Below are 18364 nucleotides of genomic sequence, written 5' to 3'. Positions count from 1 at the left end.
AAGTCCGTGATGATATTAATTCCCTGCCACATGCATCTAGAGTCGGTGGTGTTGTACTATCCTTCAATATTGTCACTGTACTGGCGTTTGGCTGCTCTGATAGTTTATGCTCCTCCGCGTTCCCGAAATTAAAAGCGCATTAAGTGCCGCACGAACATCGCTATTAATCCACAGTTTTTGGTTAGGGTAGATCCGTATAATTTAGGCTGTTACTACATCATCTATGCACTTCCTGATGAAACACATTACGGTATCAGCATAGACCTCGATGTCATCATCAGAGGCGGACCGGAACATCTCCCAGTCCACACGATCAAAACAGTCTTGTAGCATAAAATCCGATTGGTCTGACCAGCACTGGATTGTTCTGAGGGCGGGTGCTTCCTGTTTCAGTTTCTGCCTGTAAGCGGGCAGAAGCAGAATGGAAGAGTGGTCCGAATTGCCAAATGGTGAGTGGGGGAGGGATTTGTAGCCATCCCGGAAGGGAGAGTAGCAATGGTCCAAAACCCGGTCCCCTCGTGTGTTGAAACTGATGTGTTGGTAGTATTTCGGTGCTATTGACTTGAAGTTGGCTTTGTTAAAGTCCCCGGTCACAATGAACCGGTCTCAGGGTGCACGGTTACCTGCTCACTTATACTCCCATACAGTTCCTTGAGTGCCCGGTCTGTGTCGGCTTGTGGCGGGATGTACACAGCTGTGATAATGACGGCTTTGAATTCCCTCGGTAGCCAGAATGGTCGACACAGAAGCATGAGAAATTCCAGATCAGGAGAGCAGAAAGTCTTGATAGAATGTACATTCCTCTGATCACACCAGGATTTGTTGATCATAAAACATACACCACCACCTCTGCTTTTACCTGAGAGGTCTTTCACTCTGTCCACTCGGTGCACGGAGAACCCCACGGGTTCGATGGCTGAGTCTGGAATCTCTGCAGACATCCAAGTTTCGTAAGGCAGATAATGCAGCAGTCTATCGTCTCTTATTGGAAAGAGATCCGTGCATTCTTTCATTATATACAGTCTTTGTACAATACCAACTTTTAATGAACGAGCTGTCTTTGTTTATATTGCTGGTGCTTGACAGGGTATAGACTATAAAGGACACAGATGGTTCAATATCCGGAGGAGAAGCTCTGAATTAAATTGCATTTGACCCAGTCCATTAATGCTTTGCATGAAATTTTGCCACACCCACTAGCGCCTAGACTTAGTGCATGCTTGCACAAAAATACCAAAACTAAATGACCATGCCCATTGACTTTGCCCATATGATTTAAAGCATAACCCTGCGTTTGGCACTAGCACTCTTAAAATAGGGCCATCTGGAGTAAAGCAACAGCATTACCCCAGGTGCCGCGCTTCCGTCAAGCATTGAAATGTGGCATTCAAAGTTCAAACAATTTAAACTTTGACTCCAATACCTCTTCTCCAAATACATATTTTCAATGTTTACTGTGCACTACTGCCGCTTTCTTGCCTGGCAAACTCGTAAATTCGCCCTTCTGTGATGCCATCTGCATAGCTTGTCATGTGGCGGTCAGAGCAACGCTTGATGCTGGTGGAAATGCCAGACAGACTTTCACACATGCTACTGTTGTATATTTAGTTCGTCTGATATTTAGGGATAATAGTATCTATCCTACTTCCTCTATATTACCTCATTATGACTGGGTGGGCCAAGTTTCTGAATATCGAATATGTCAGTGTTTGGCTTACTGATGTCAAAAGACAAGCCATTTTTTCTTCTGACTATTAATAAATGCTCTTTTTGGACTGGGGATGAAGTTTTGAGTTCTGACACTTGAAGTCTATTTTCATTGTACATTGAATTTTCATCTCAAAACACCTAGGGAAATTACATTCCTCATGACATGACCACTTTAAAACTCTCAAAATGTGTGTGTGTGTGTTTTGCAGTCCTCAAGATCTACTCGCTCAGATGAGGACCGGGACACAGGCTGGGATGCCTGGGGAATGTGGAGTGACTGTTCTCGTACCTGTGGGGGCGGAGCCTCCTATTCTCTACGGAGGTGTCTCAACGGAGGGTGAGTGGGCACCAGTAGTGTAGTCTAGCGCATATGCAAGCATACATTGTATGCCCACCCATCTTTGTAAGAATTTTGTGTAGACTCACCTAAAAGGAGTGTTGATATGTATGGCCGCCAGAATAACGAGCAGGCTTTTTACACATAACTTTTCAGTCTACTGACGTGATGCTGCCACACTGTTGAGTGAATTTTTATTTTTACTTTAAAAAGTGTGCAAAGATTGTCTCTATATGCGCACGGGGCAGCAGGAGGCGATAGCGCTAAACTGAAGGTACGGGAGAGACAGACAGCTAAACAACTGATCAGAACAACGTTTTAGCCGAGATGTTTCTGTTTCAGTAAGGGGCAGGACACTAGCATCTACAGTGAAATCCTGATGCGAAAGCAGCACTTGAGTTGGCATAATTTGTGCTTTAAATTAACTTTGCTGCTAAACGTCAACATATTTATCCTCATGCGTCCCCGTGTTTTCATGACTGGACATTGTATTTTGGCTTTGTTATACACAACGCGTAATTTAAATTATTTTAAATGGACTTAATACTGTTCACAACACTCTAGAGTGTCATTTAAGGGTTACACTTCTGGCACACCAACAGCATTGCGTCAATTTCTGTGAAGCGCTTCTACAGGTGCAGAGCCAACAAAAGTGCCTCTGGTAAGAAACCTTTTTATGTTTTTTCATTGAAACCTGTTTGGGTGTAAAGAGTAGCATCTCTAGTTTCGAGTTGATATGCTGCTTTTAAAATTCATTCATTTTTCGCACATCAGCGCACTGATAAACATGATGTCCACATACGCGGATTGTGGAACATTATTCCATCAAAAGTTGAAAAAACGTTTTAGTTATTTCGAATAACTTTCCATATTAACACATCTGTGGGTTATTTCGCTTCATTTTAATATAATTTTTTTATATTTTATTTTGTTATCACTGCACAATACAGTTCTGTTAATTAACATTAGTAAATGTATTCCTATATTTACTGTACATTTTAACATTGAGAATCAAAGGGTTCATCCAAAAGATGAAACATTTTGCTTTCAGAGGCTTTATTTGAAGTTGAAGATGAAGATGAAAATAAGGTGCATTTCAAACTGTTCTGAGACCAATACAGACAGACAGCAACTGGAGGTTAAGTCATTCACTAAATAGGGAGCAAGGGAGCATCCTATAGCTTTTCTATGCAGCCAAGTGCATTCACTCTTAAAATCGGACCAAAAGTTAAGTTTCAGGCTGCGTGTTTGGAGACATGGGACAATGGTAATCAGTACATAGTTTCAGAATTTATAAAGCTAAATTTTATTTTAACATGGTTGGCAGTGATTGGAAGATGCTGGCCATTACTTTGAATAAGAATTATTTATTCAGCTTAACAGAAACATAAACAATTTGAAGAAGAAAAAAATCTGACTTTCTATAGCTTGGTATTATTTAAAATTCCATAACTTAGTACCACAAATGTGGACATACATTTTTTTTTTTTACATTTATTAGGTGCCACTTGTTACATATTAAAAAAGGAAATGGAAATTGCACACAGCAGTCACGCTTGGGTCTCAGGAGGTTATGCATTTTAATGCAACTTGTGCTATTAAAGAACTGAATGCACCCATAGTAGTTTTTGGTAGTTTTTGATAGGGATGCATCGATATGGAATTTCTGGGCTGATACCGATAACGATAATTTACAGCTCATTGTGTCCAATACCGATAACCGATATTTAAAAACAAAAAAATCCTTTGAATCCTTTAACTTGAAACTGCTTGCTAATTCATTAAAAGCTTCTCGTTTATGGGAGAGGGAGGGGTGGTTGTGGGGTTTAAATGTTGACTGTATGTATACATTTTTGCTTTTCTTTATTATTGTAAAAATTTATAAAAAGATTTAATAAAAAAAAAAAAAAAGCTTCTCATTTAAAAAATGTGTGATTTAAAAGCTTGGAATTTGGACTTGCTGCTATTTAAGGTTTGGTGGATGTGACATGAACCAGAAATGTGTCTATATTACAAATGTATGCTGATTTGAATGACAAATAAATGACAGTACACTTGCATAAATTGTATGGTGCCCATTTAGAGTGTGACTCTCTAACAGAGAGGATAATGAACTTCTAACTGCTGTGATAATGCATTAAACCAAAATGAGATGATAAACAGCAAGTCATGAACATTAAAAAACAAAACACACAATACAAACCCTAATCTCTTATACATGGTTTAATATTTATTCTAACAGCCAGACTGTGAGTGCAGCAGTGATTTGTGTATGTTATGTATGTGCGGCATTGTGCTTATGTGCATCTCATTCACAGCGCTTGTTACAGCTGTAAGGTTCCGCCCACTGGTCCAAGGACAGCAGCCAATGGCGTGGTAGAAGGGTATCTGCGTGTTACTGTTTTTCCTTTTACGCAACACTACAAGATTAAATTAATTACATTTCCTTATATGTATTACTTCTTTATTTCATCTGACTCCAATAATGAAAAAAAGTTTAAATGATGTTTGTTAATCATTAAATTTAGGTGAATGTTTGATTATTCTATTTAACACTTCACTTTACATTCTACACTCATTCATCCGGATTCCTACAACACTTTGAGTCTCGCACCGGCCGGGTATACAATCTCATAGTCACAAATTTGTCAGTCTTGGTCATTAGACAGAGGCGAGTGACTAATATCCTAGATGGCCGTACTCCACTTTGCTCATTCTAGAATATATTATCTAGTCCCCATAGATCTGAACACACTTAATTAAGGTAAGACTATATCTAACCAGAGGTCATGAACATTACCATAGAACTAAGCTGACCAATTTAACTTCTTCTAATGGTAACTTTGTATAATCATGCCATGGTTTCCCACGTACACTTAGTTAAAATAATATTACAATAATCAGAGGTTGAGGCTCACCCCTATTTAGATTGGTCTGACAACACCTTGTTGTTCTAAATGGAAAAACCCATTATTAGCCTCTACAGTCTAAGTATACATGACTAATGCCAGTGTGTTAGTCAGAGCTCTAAAACATCAGTCGGTGTGCCCCTCTGCTCCACCGAAGCTGTATTTTAGTCCATTACTAACCTGAGCGTAGATTTGTGGTGTTATGGATTTAACGTAATCTACTAGGGTTAATAACACAAGGTCAATTATAATAATTTTAAACATAACAATTTATTAACCAGGTAACAAAACAATAATTCAAAATCCAATTCAAAGAATAAAATCATTAGCCAATCACATACAATATCAACAATTCAGAGATCAAGGAATTTAAGAATATTTACCTGGCAATGAAAACTATGCACAGTGATCGTGCGGGAGATCTGTCTACAGATTCCCCGAGCTTCTTGCCAACTTTCCTTAAATACCCAGACAGAATAAACATTGTGTACCAAATGGTATTATCCTTTGAACAATGAGAATGTGGGGGTGAATGGGTTCTTGACTTCCTGGGCTTTAACCTTGTTAACATACAGGAGATCATATAAATTGTAGGTCAATGAGGGGGATAGACCTCCAGAATTATGCAGTATTTGGCAAAGACCTTATAACTTTGTTACCATTAGTTTTATCAACATGGGAAAGAGACCATTATACCAGTCGCACAGAGACCTCTTAAATGATATCAAACACATACGTTGCATTCTTTGTTTTCATGGTATTTGTTATATTTTACATATAAATCTTGTGTCTTTGTGTTGGTCCAGAGCTGTTGAAGTGGAGAAGGGGCTGAGAGAAGAGGGGGCAGCAAGGTGATTTGCAATTTATCACAATGTGGTGATATTCAGGTGAAGATTTCAGCTTTGTAAAACAATGCAAAGGCGATTTGCAATTTATCACACGTGGTGATATTCAGGTGTAGATTTCAGCTTTTGTGAGAGAGTTCTATGATGTTGATTCTCGCAGAGTTCTTTGACTTTTACCGGAAATGGTGCCTTTTGGGTGTAGATATCCCAGTGCCAGCCTTACAGAGCGCTCATCTGTTCCACTGTATAACTTATTAAAAGTGAACACAATAATGATAATGGGAATAGATAACATCATACAGATTAAATATTCATAAGTCATAACAACTCGTAAAATACAACAAGCACATTCATTTAAATTTCAAACTACTGTTTTTAGCCACCCCGAGTCACTCTGTGAGAATAATTTCAAGATAAATGACCATGTTAGGTTGTGTTTGTGCTGTACTTGTTTTAATCACAATGCTGTGCTGCCAGATGTGCTATTTCCCACATTGTTTATGTTTCATGAATTTGCGAGAATGATTGCCCCCATGCAACATGCTTACATTTTTCTGTCGCGTTTTCATTTATTGCCTCATGAAACAAACAGAATGTGGGAAATGGCACGTTGTTACTTACAGCAGATGAATAAAACCAGCCCCAAAACAGTGTAACAAGGTGTAGTGATGTTGAAATTATCCTCACAGAACAATATGAGTTCTCACTCACACAGACATGCTGTGTGTGCGCACGCAAACCGTCGCTTGAGACTGCCTCTGCCTGAAGGAAAGAAGCCGCAGGCAGTCAGAGATTCTCTGCAATCAAATAAACCGTAACAAATTATCTGCAAAAATATAGGCGGTAATTCCATTATCGGCACGATAATTTAATGTACATTTTTCTGGTTATCGGCCAACATATCAGCTGCCGATATATTGTGCATTCCTAGTTTTTGATGATCTTTGCAGATCTTGTTGGCTAAGCTGAGTGATCCAGTAATTTTATAAAATGTCTTTTTTTCTGCCTTTGACTTCTTTCAGTACAGCGTTTTTTTTTTTTTCTTGTGAGATCAAATCATTTCATTTCATATTTCAGTTTTACTATACTAAACACATATAAGCTCATTGTAGGAAAAAAAAAAAAAAAAAAAAAACATGAATTCTTATGTATATATTAATATAAGATATCATTACTACACTCATATTAGCTACAATAAATTTATTAGACCGATAAATTCACAGTATGCCCACCTCTTCAGTCACCACTACATCACTGGTGAGCACATACATACAGTACACAGTCATACATACGCCTGCATGCATTCATATCTTTGTGACATTCCTAAGCCTAACCCTACCCCTAAACCTAGAGCAGTTCCCAAAAGTATTTGGACACTTAAGTCAATCTCTAAAATGAAAATAAATTTTATGACAAAAAAAACAACAACAAAAAAACAAGTTACTTTCATTTTAAAGAAACAGTTCGAGAACCGTTTTTAAGCAAAGCATTTCACTAAAGTGGTTTGTTAACAGGTCTTTTGGCAAGGTTTTTGTCATAGCTCTTTCCATAGATAAGAGCATTGTAAAATGATTGTAACATGTCTTTTGTTACATCATACTGTCATACTGTCTTTCTGTAAAGGTTAAGAAAATTTTTATCTGTCTTTTATTTGCATTTAACTGAATGCTTGAGGAATACTAAAGTTAGTACATACATTATTAATTATGCATGTTCATAATTTACATGATTTAGAATATAAAGGGGTGTATTAAAAATTAGGCAGATAATTTAATGATTCATGGGGGTCCTCCTCAATATTTTAATATTGGAAAACTTGGAAAAAGTTATTGAGTCACGTGACTCGATGAAGGTGAATGGCAGCGTAGTGTAGTACTGCTCACAGCGGCACTGTTTAAACATCTTATTTGGTCATCCTAAGCGATTAACTTGACTGTTATTATTTTCGGATAAGTAAGGATTCATCTAGAGCAGTGGTTCCCAACACTGTTCCTGGAGGCTCCCTTATCTGACACACCCAATTCAGTTCGTGGAGTCTGTACTAACGAGCGGATGAGTTGAATCAGGTGTGTTTGATTAGGGATATAACCAGAATGTGTAGTGTTGAACAAGAAAAATGACTTGTAGGCAGAAAACAGTGCAATCGTCGATAAAAAAGGCCCTGCGAGGTGGTGACACAACCCAAAATGGTGCGGAGAAAACAGCACTACAGATTCTCTGACTGGGAGCACCAAACCGTTAACGAAAATGGGAAATGTGACTGAGGATATCGCAAGCATTTTCAACATTCTGAAACAAATGTCTTTTAAAGAGATCCGTAAAGCCACAACGTCTATGGAAGGGAAGCTGTCGGCATTGATGGACAGTATTGGTGATATAGGAGGAAGGCTGGAGTTCTTGGAGGAAACTGACAGAGAATTGCAAGCTAATCCACCTGCTCTGAGGGCTGAGATGGAGGCGCTCCAGGAGAAACTCACTGACATGGAGGACAGAAGCGGACGAAACAACTTGCGGTTTATTGGGATACCGGAGGGCAGTAAAGGCGATGATATGATGGCTTTCCTAGAGGACATCACCACTCCATCCAGTGGCTTGAATATTGAACGGGCACAGAGGGCTCTCGCCCCTCAGCCACTGTCAAATGAACGACCGCGAGCAGTTATCGCCAGATTTATGCACTCTGGGTTGAGAGACATGATCCTGCAGTTGGCCAGAGAGAAGAGACATCTTCAGTGGAGTGATAGTTCCATAATGATATTTCCTGACTTCTTGAAGGCCACCCAAGAAAAACACTATGCATTTAAAGAATGCAAGAAAGCATTACATGACCGCCACATCAAATTTGCCCTGCTCTTCCCAGCAAAGATTAAATGATCCAAAGAAAGCCCTTGCCTTCATCCGTAGCATGTAAACACATGTACTGCAACCTGAATGCCACGCACTAATTTTCTCCTGGTGTTTGGGGTATATGACACGCACTTTTCTGCATAACTGGGAGTTACGATGGCCAGCCATTTCTGATAAGGACTATCATGAATGGTAATGCCCTAGTTATGCTACATAAATCTTTATGGAGATGGAGATTTATGCCTAGTTGCCAAGGTTTCACTGCTTCAGTTACATCTGATTTTCTAGTGATGCCAAGTCTGGCTGAGATACACAAGTTATGTTTGAAAATGTTTTGAGGGCACCTAGAATTTATGTTTATGTTCTACTTTAATTTAGTCCAATTTAATATCCAAGAATTTAAGTCACTTATTGAGAGTTGTCTGTTATCCGTGACCTTTATAGTGCTGCAAGCAACGATGGCTGTATAACACTTGACAAAGAGTCATGGACCAATGTTTAGTTTTACAGTGTTATTTTATTTTTTGTTATAAATGGTTTTCGTTTTGGGGTAGACAGTGTTAAATATATGTTTATATATTTATATATCTAGGTCCTTGTGATAAATGGTAATAATCGTAGTCTGTCTGGCCAGGTTAGTTTAAAATAATCCAAATTTTGTACCTCGCTACATGGAATGTTAAAGGCCTAGGTAATGCTATTAAAAGAAAGAAGGTGCTTATCTGTTTAAAGTCTAAGAAATTAGATAGTGTTTTCCTTCAGGAAAGTCACCTATCTTCGCAAGAGTCACAAAAACTTTGCAGAGATTGGGTGGGTCATGTTTATTATAGCACTGGCTCGAGTCAGAGCAGGGGAGTAATTACATTATTAAATAAATGTCTCCAATTTAAATACTTGAAAGAGGAATGAGACAGGGTGGGGAGGATTATAGTTATACTGGCAGAGATACAGGGGAAGCCACATGTTTTGCTAACACATATGCACCAAATGGGGATGACCCTAACTTTTTTGTGACAGTGGAAGGTATTCTGAGTGACATGGGAGAGTGCCCTATTATTTGGGTGGGAGATATGAATGTTGTAAAGCATGCGACTCTTGACTGCAGCCACCCAAGTCGCCCAAAGCCCCCAAGATCTGTTTTTACATTAAAACAAGTGAGCGAATCATTGGGCATTGTGGATGCTTGGAGGTTACTCTAGTCCGTCTGGCAGAGACTATACTTTTTTTCATCCTCACATAATACATACTCACGTATTGATTATTATTTCATTTCTAAAAACCTTTTATCTTCTATGTTAAATTGCTCTATTGGAAATATACTGATTTCGGATCATGCCAGTATTTTTGGACCTTATACCTCTTGATAACACTAAAAGAACATTCAGATGGAGATTTAATTCCACATTATTGCAAAACAATGGATTTAAAGATTTAAAAACCGTATTGACTTTTACTATCAACTAACCTGATGCCAGCTTCATCATCAGGGGTAGCCTGGGAGGCTCTAAAAGATTATCTGAAAGGGATTGTCATTCAGCATGCCTCAATTAAGAAAATGTTAGATCATGAAAGGTTGTCTCCAATAGAAGGGCAAATCAAGGAAATAGTTTTAAACAAAAGATGGACCAGTCTAATTTAAGGAAATGAACACAGCTAAAGTATCAATATAATCACATTCTTACCCAGAAGGTGGAGTTTGATTTGTTTAGGATAACAACAATTATTTTAGTCCGGAGACAAAGCAGGGAAAATGTTGGCCAGATATATTAAATATAAAGAATCCTCTGCCACAATATGTGCTATTCTTTCCACTGGGGGTAACCTTGTAACCAAGGACACAGATATTAATGCTACATTTAGGGAGTTCTATTTGAATCTCTGTACATCCTTTAGTAGCTCATTTGAGGTGGAAATAAAACATTTTCTCAGTGGACTTAACATTCCTATTCTTAATGAGAATCGATATGAGCTTTTAGACTCCCCTGTAACAGAGGATGAAATGAAAGAAGTGATACAGAGTATGCCAACATGGAAGGCCCCTGGACCTGATAGGTTCACAGCCGAATTTTTTAAATATTCTAACTCCCCTATTAAAGGGCATGTATGACGAGGCCTTCGACAGGGGTGTGCTACCCCCGACTTTTATACCAGGCTTTAATCTCTGTAATTTAAAAAAAGGGGAGGGGCCCAAATGATTGCTCCAGTTACTGGCCAATTTCGTTGATCTCACTCGATGTCAAAATTCTTGCTAAAATTCTTGTCAACCTTTTACAAGGAATAATCGGCACTCTTACATATACATAATAGATATTCTTCGGATAATATTAGGCGCTTCATCAATGTTATGTGGGCAGTGAGAAACGATAGCTCTCCAACTGCTGCTTTGTCACTCGATGCCAAAAAGGCTTTTGATTGTGTAGAATGGCAATATTTATTTTCAACCCTGGAAGCTTTTGGAATTAGTCAGATGTTTATAAGGTGGGTGAAGCTCCTCTACAAACATCCAGAGGCTGCTGTCCAGACTAACAGTGTTATCTCCCCATATTTTAAATTAGGCCGTGGAACATGGCAGAGGTGCCCACTTTCCCCCTTACTTTTTTGTTTAGCCTTGGAACCCCTGGCAGTAGCATTGCGTGAAAACACTAGTTTTCCTGGGATAGTTGTAGGAGGTTCAGTTCAGGAACTTATGCTTTATGCATGACATTTTGCTGTTCATTACTGATCCAGCTAATTCAATTCCAGCATTGCTCAATATAATACATTCTTTCTCAAAACGGTCAGGATATAAGGTCAACTGGACAAAGTCAGAAGCTCTGCCCTTGACTTCATACTGTCCAAGGTTACTGTTTCAGGCTGGCACATTCAAGTGGCCTGACAGGGGCATACAATATTTAGGAATCACTTTTCCCCATCAATTCAAGGATTTTGTTAAAGTTAACCTTGACCCCCTGCTAGATAAAATTTCAACTGATATGGCAAGATGGGCTCCCCTCTTTCTCCCTTTGGGGTAAGGTAAATGTTTTAAAAATGAATTGCAAACCCCAAATTAACTATTTATTAAGCTCCCTCACTCTCTCTGTTCACTCTAGATATTTCAGTAGATTTGACAGTATTTGCAAGCAATTTCTGTGGAGTGGTAGGAAACCTTGAATGCGTCTTGGAAAACTTCAGCTCCCAGTTGATATAGGGGGGCTTGGCCTTCCCAAATTATCATTGTATTATTATGCATTTAGTCATAGACTATATAGTAATGGATGCTACCCATGGAGTGAGCCATGGAAAAATATGTTTGCCCATCTATGCTGTTTGTTTCCCTACTAATAACGAAGTTACCTCTGTTAGTGCATAAACATCCCATTATTTCCCAACTCCAAACAGTTTGGATGAAGGTCTCACGCATCTTAGGGGTTAACCCCTTTTTAAGCCTGCCAGCAACTATTTGGGCCAATCCAAGGTTGTTAATAGGTGGATCCCCTGTGTTGTGGAAATAATGGTTAAATAAACATAGATATACCATAGAAGACCTCTATAAGGATGATGCTTTAATTTCCTTTGACAGACTTAATCAAAAATTTTACCTGGCTAATAATCAGTTTTGGAGATATCTACAGTTCAGGCATATGCTCAAAATGTTTTTGGTTCTCCCCTCCATCCTCCTCATGGGATAAACATTCTTAAGACAGTTTTGAATGTTTTGGGTTCTGGGCTTGAGGTATCTAAATACTACTCCTTGCTTATTAGTCACACATACAATAAGACTAGATCTGCTTTAACATGGGAAAAAGATTTAGGGATCACATTTGAAGAAAAGGAATGGAAAAAGATTTCTGGGAACATCAAGTAAATGTCTAGAGACATCAGAACACATCTAATTCAATTAAAATTTTTACAGAGGTTCTACTGGATGCCCAGTAGGTTATTTAGAGCAGGTTTGAGGGATAGTCCAGATTGCTGGTGTTGCCAAAGGGAGGAGGGAAATCTATTCCATGCCCTTTGGTCATGCTCAGAAGTTCAATATTTCTGGAGAGAGATTCATGATTATATATTTGAAATATCGTGGACCCAGTCTTACTTGTGTCCCAGTTTGTATATTCTTGGTGATCCTTGGCATATTGGATTATGTGTCTGTAATACAGCTTCACAGCAGACGGGAAGGAGAATACAGGGAAGCAGGTTTTTCCAGGCTCAGGTAGGACTTTTAATAGGCCACTTCAAAGCTTTATAACTTCACAAACTCATCAGCTTCACAGGCACATAGTCATTTAAACACATCAGCTTCACAGACACGTAGTCATTTAAACACATCAGCTTCACAAACATAACAGATTAAACGTAACGGCTTTAGCTTCAGGAGCACCGTGGCCTTCCTTGTGCCAGACACTCTCACTCTGCTGATGGTGTGGCTGCTTATATGCCGCTCTCCCCATGCTCACTGGAATTAGAAACAGGTGTTAAACATGATCTAGTTCTTTCTCTCTCTCCGGACGGACGCTTGACCATGCCCCTGCTACCACATATCCCCACCACCTGACTCAGGCCAGGGAGACATCTGGCCTGTCTACCACTCCCCCCCCCCCATTTCTGGAAAGGAAGTCAGCGACAGCCATCTGCGCTCCTGGTCTGTGGACCACCTTGAACTTAAACTGCTGAAGAGTTGGTATCTTTCATGCATTGGAGCCATTGGAGTGGGGCATGATCCAAGCAGAGGGTGAAGGCCCACCCCAACAGGTAGTACCAGAGAGTGAGGACCGCCCACTTGATGGCAAGACACTCCTTTTCTACGGTGCTGTACTTAGTCTCCCTCAGCGAGAGCTTGCGGCTGATGAACAGCATCGGGCACTCCTCCCCCTCCACCACCTGCGAGAGTACGGCCCCCAGCCCTCTATCTGAAGCGTCCATTTGTAGGACAAAAGGGAGAGAGAAATCAGGTGAATGTAAAAGCGGCCCCCCGCAAAGTGCGGCTTTAACCTGCGTGAATGCCTATTGACACTGCTCCGTCCACTGGACCGGGTCTGGAGCTCCCTTTTTAGTGAGATCAGTCAGCAGGCTGGTGACATCCGAATAATTAGGCATGAATCTCCTATAATAGCCAGCCAGCCCCAGGAACTGTCTCACCTCCTTTTTGGTCTTGGGCCTCGGGCAGGTCGCAATCGCCGCAGTCTTGTCAATTTGAGGACGCACCTGCCCGTGGCCCAAGTGGAACCCCAGGTACCGTACCTCCACCCGTCCAATCGCGCACTTCTTGGGGTTTGCTGTGAGTCCCATTTGTTGCAGCGATCTCAGAACCACCCTCAGATGCTGCATGTGCCGCTGCCAATCATTACTGTAAGTGATGATGTCATCTAAATAGGCAGCGGCGTAAGCCGAATGCGGTCTGTGGATTCGGTCCATGAGACGCTGAAACGTAGCCGGGGCTCCAAACAAACCGAACGGAAGCCTCACAAATTGGTGTAATCCAAACGGTGTGGAGAAGGCTGTTTTTTCACGGAAAATTGGTGTCAAAGGGATCTGCCAATAACCCTTTGTCAAATCCAGTGTCGAATAAAATCGAGCAGTGCGAGGCATTGGGTATGTGTCAAATTTAGACACCGTGTTGAGTCTTTTATAATCCACACAGAACCGTACAGACCCATCGCTCTTAGGAACTAGAACAACCGGGCAGGACCAGTCGCCGTTGGATTCCTCTATTACCCCCATATCGAGCATTGCATCCAGTTTTCTTTTTGTGCTCGGGTAATCTATAGGGGAGGCTTTGTACCACCACCCCTGGCTCGGTCTCGATGTGGTGCTGGATGAGGTTCGTACGACCCGGTAGAGGGGAAAACATGTTTGCAAACTCCTTTAGCAACTTGGCAACCTCTGCGAGCTGACAAGGTGAGAGGTGGTCTCCGCAAGTGAAATGATGTGTTTTGTATTCACCTCCGGCCTGAGCTCCGCCCTCACCGGAACTACCGTAGCCAACATCACAGGGACCAACTCCCTCCACAATTTCAGGAGGTTGAGGTGATATATTTGACGTGCGCCCCCTCTATCGGTTTGCTTTATCTCATAATGCCACTTGGCGAGTAATTTGGAGCTCGATGTGGGGAGTAATACAAGTACCTTATCTCCCGTTGCAAATTCCTGCAGCCGAGTTCCCCTGTCATGGAGTTTTGCTCTAAGATCAAGAACGTATTGAATTTCATTCTTGCTGTTTGAAGTTCCCTTCTTCCAAGCTTCATGTATGACATCAAGCACACCGTGCGGCCGTCGCCCATACAGCAGCTCGAATGGGGAAAATCCCGTGGAGGCTTGTGGGACCTCTTGTACTGCAAATAACAGGGGATCGAGCCATTGTCCCAATTTCTAGCATCCTCGCGCACGAACTTACGAATCATATTTTTAAGGGTTTTATTAAATCGCTCCACCAGACCATCTGTTTGTGGATGGTAAATGCTGGTGCGGATTGATTTAATGCCCAATAATTCATAAAGCTCGCGTAGTGTCCGTGACATAAAGGTTGTGCCCTGATCGGTGAGGATTTCCTTCGGCATCCCCACCCAGGAGATTATTTTGAAGAGTGCCTCCGCAACACTACGTGCTGAGGTGCTGCGTAGAGGCACTGCTTCCGGATATCGCGTTGCATAGTCCACTAGGACCAGTACAAAGCGATGTCTGCGTGATAACCGCTCTAATGGCCCGACAAGGTCCATTCCAATTCTCTCAAAGGGGACATTGATCAGCGGAAGTGGGCGCAATGGTGCTTTTGGGGTGGCCGGTGGATTCACCAGCTGACATTCGCGACATGCCGCACACCACCTGCGGACATCGCCAGCAATGCCCGGCCAATAAAAACGGGCTATTAGGCGGTTCAGTATTTTCCTTTCCCCTAGCTGAACCGCTATGGGATTATAATGAGCCGCCTGGAACACCATTTCCTGATGGCTCCGCGGTATTAAGAGCTGGGTTGTATCTTCCTTTGTTTGAGCGTTCTGCATCACTCTATACAACCGCTCATTTATAATTGTGAAATAAGCCCAGCTGGAGTTGTTGACCATCGATCACTCTCACTTGGTCAAAGACGTGCTTGAGGGTTTCATCTCACGACTGCTCCAAAGGGATATCCCCTTTGGGAAATCCCCTGAGGACGGGAGGGGCTGCAGCCTCTCCTCCCCTCATATCATCCTGACGTGGAGCAGATGAAGACGGCCCTGGCTCCGCCTCCCCAGCCAGAGCATCGCACATCTCATCGCTTTTGTGCAGGAACCATCCGTGCATATTCCCTTTAATACATTTCTAAATTCAGGCCAATTAGTCCCCAAAATCAGCGGATGTTTGAGGCGGGAACTAACCACGGCCTCCACTCTATGTTTTGTTCCCCGAAATTTAATCACAAGGGTCACCACAGGGTAGTTGTGAATATCTCCATGCACACACTTCACCCTCACCGTTTTAGCTGTGCCCAAAGCTTCATGTTGTGTTCTCTCAAGATGCAGATTAGTTTTGTAATTCACTTTGGATAAGAGTATCTGCAAAATCCTTAAATGTAAATGTTTTCAAGCTTTCATCATTGCCGAAGCAGCTTTTCAGTTAACAGGGTGCTTAAGTTTGTTTGACACATGGTATGCGGTGTTTATACAAATCAAAGTCCCATATTAATCAATGAAAGTTTATTATTATTATTATTATTATTATTATTATTATTTTTATTATTATATCACAAAGGCACAAGTAGTAATTTTGACCTTTGATGCATTTTCATCCACAGCAAAATGTGTTGCACAGATAATGTCTTAGCTGTATAAAACAGAACATCATGAAGTTTGCTATGTGCCACCCCCTTCCTCTTTGTTTATTGTCTGTAGAACTTTAGAAGAGCTCTCCAGTATTGGGTCAGGTTGTGTTGTGATTGCACTCTGCTGATTACAGGAAGATCTGGAAGTGATTCCACAGTTGATTACGCGGTCAGCGAACAAAGACACTCATTCTGAATCATGGCATCCATGCAATATTGCTTGCACGCAGACCAGAGCACCTGTTAGAGAGCACTGGAGTAGAAACATCAGTCATTTATGGTTTTGGCCTATAGAGTTGCTTACTTTGAGATTGACAGTGCTTTCACACTAGTGCTTTTGGTGCACACCAAGGTTCAGCTGATGCCAAAGTTTGGTTGGTTTGACTGGTGTAAACCAAAGAGCTCTTAAATACTGTGGAAAAAAAAAAGCATTCCCATTCATTTGAACAGCAACTGCTTGGCTAGTCAGGGTATCCCCCCTTTTTTTACGTAGCTTACTACTTTTATTTTTTTTTTTAAATGATCATTATTGAACATTCAGAACATTACAAAAAAATCATACATCATATCAAAATACATTCAACATAAACAGTACAAATCAAAACAAAAAAGAAATAAAAGGACATCAGAAACATATAAAAAATTAATTAAGCTATGACAGTCTTCCTGGATTTCTTGTTGTTTTTTAAATTTAATAGACTTAAAATAAATAACAAGGACTCTTTGTAAATGGGCAAAAATGGGTTTTAAGTCACTCTACTTAGTCAGATGAATATAATATTTTCCTAATAACAAAAAGAAATCAATAATGTAGAGTTTTCTTTTTGAAATATTCATAACAATGAAGTAAAACCATTGAGATATCGAGGACTGAATTAATTTTCCTTTTCATACTCAGAAATTAATAAATGTCATGCCAAAAGGAAGAAGAACAAGGACATTCAAAACGGAAATAGTTTAATCTATGTTCAGATGAAATCATTCTTATGTATCTTTCATAGGACTTGTGGGAATTATTAAAAGACACCTCTTTAGTTTTATTTGTAACACAGTAATGAATTAAAACTCCCCAGATATTTTCCCACACAGAAGTATGCAATCTGGAGGCTTACATATTTGCTAATGGGTGCTCAATTCTGGATTTGGCTGTCATGTGACTGATCATAGTCAATTTCGACACATAGGGAAAAATATAAGTCTATTTCATGCTTATAAGAGCCCTTCAAAAACAATCTGTCACTGGAAATAGATGTTCTGTAATATAGCTAAATAATTGCGATTTAATTGTATCTTCACTCAAAAAATACTTTAGCCTATTTTTAAGATTTACTCATTTTAATTTCAAAACAGAATTCCATTCAATTTAACTGAGTAATCTTTAACAAAATAAAAATATTAAAACATAGATATATTAAAGTTTTATTCATTTAATTTTCTTAAAGATTACTCAATTCAATTGAATAGAATTTTGTTATGAAATTTAAATGCATAAATGTTAAAAATAGTCTAACATATTTTTTGAGTGAAAAAAATAATAATAAAAAATAAAATAAAATAAATTGTTGAGTATATATATATATATATATATATATATATATATATATATATATATATATATATATATATATATACTATATATAGTACTGTGCAAAAGTCTTAGACACATAAGATGTTTAAAAAACAAACAACATTTGTCCTTAAATAGTTATTTATATCTTCAGCTTTAGTGTGTCTTTAGGAAATATAGATTTTAGACTCCCAAACATTCCTTTTGCAAATAGAATAGAATAGAAGAACAGGGAGCCCTGCAACAGATGTTATGGCCACCACAGAGCCCCTCCACTGAACATCGAGTCAGTCTGGGATTTCATGAAAAGACAGAAGCAGTTGAGACAGCCTAAATAGACAGAAGGACTGTGGCAGATTCTCCAAGAAGCTTTGA

General features: G+C 39.9%; 1 protein-coding gene across 1 annotated transcript in view; it reads left to right on the top strand.

Annotated features, from left to right (window-relative positions):
• LOC127422472 (ADAMTS-like protein 3) overlaps positions 1-18364 on the top strand; it is a 309781-nt gene that overhangs the window by 160576 nt on the left and 130841 nt on the right. Inside the window, exon 4 of the mRNA XM_051666043.1 lies at positions 1920-2047. Within this exon, the coding sequence (XP_051522003.1) occupies positions 1920-2047 (128 nt within the window). The remainder of the gene's footprint in view (positions 1-1919; positions 2048-18364) is intronic.

This window comes from Myxocyprinus asiaticus, chromosome 1 (genome assembly GCF_019703515.2).
Source record: "Myxocyprinus asiaticus isolate MX2 ecotype Aquarium Trade chromosome 1, UBuf_Myxa_2, whole genome shotgun sequence".
NCBI classification, from domain to species: domain Eukaryota; kingdom Metazoa; phylum Chordata; class Actinopteri; order Cypriniformes; family Catostomidae; genus Myxocyprinus; species Myxocyprinus asiaticus.
The sequence above is the reverse complement of the archived record's forward strand: the minus strand, read 5'-3'. Positions and strand labels throughout refer to the sequence as shown.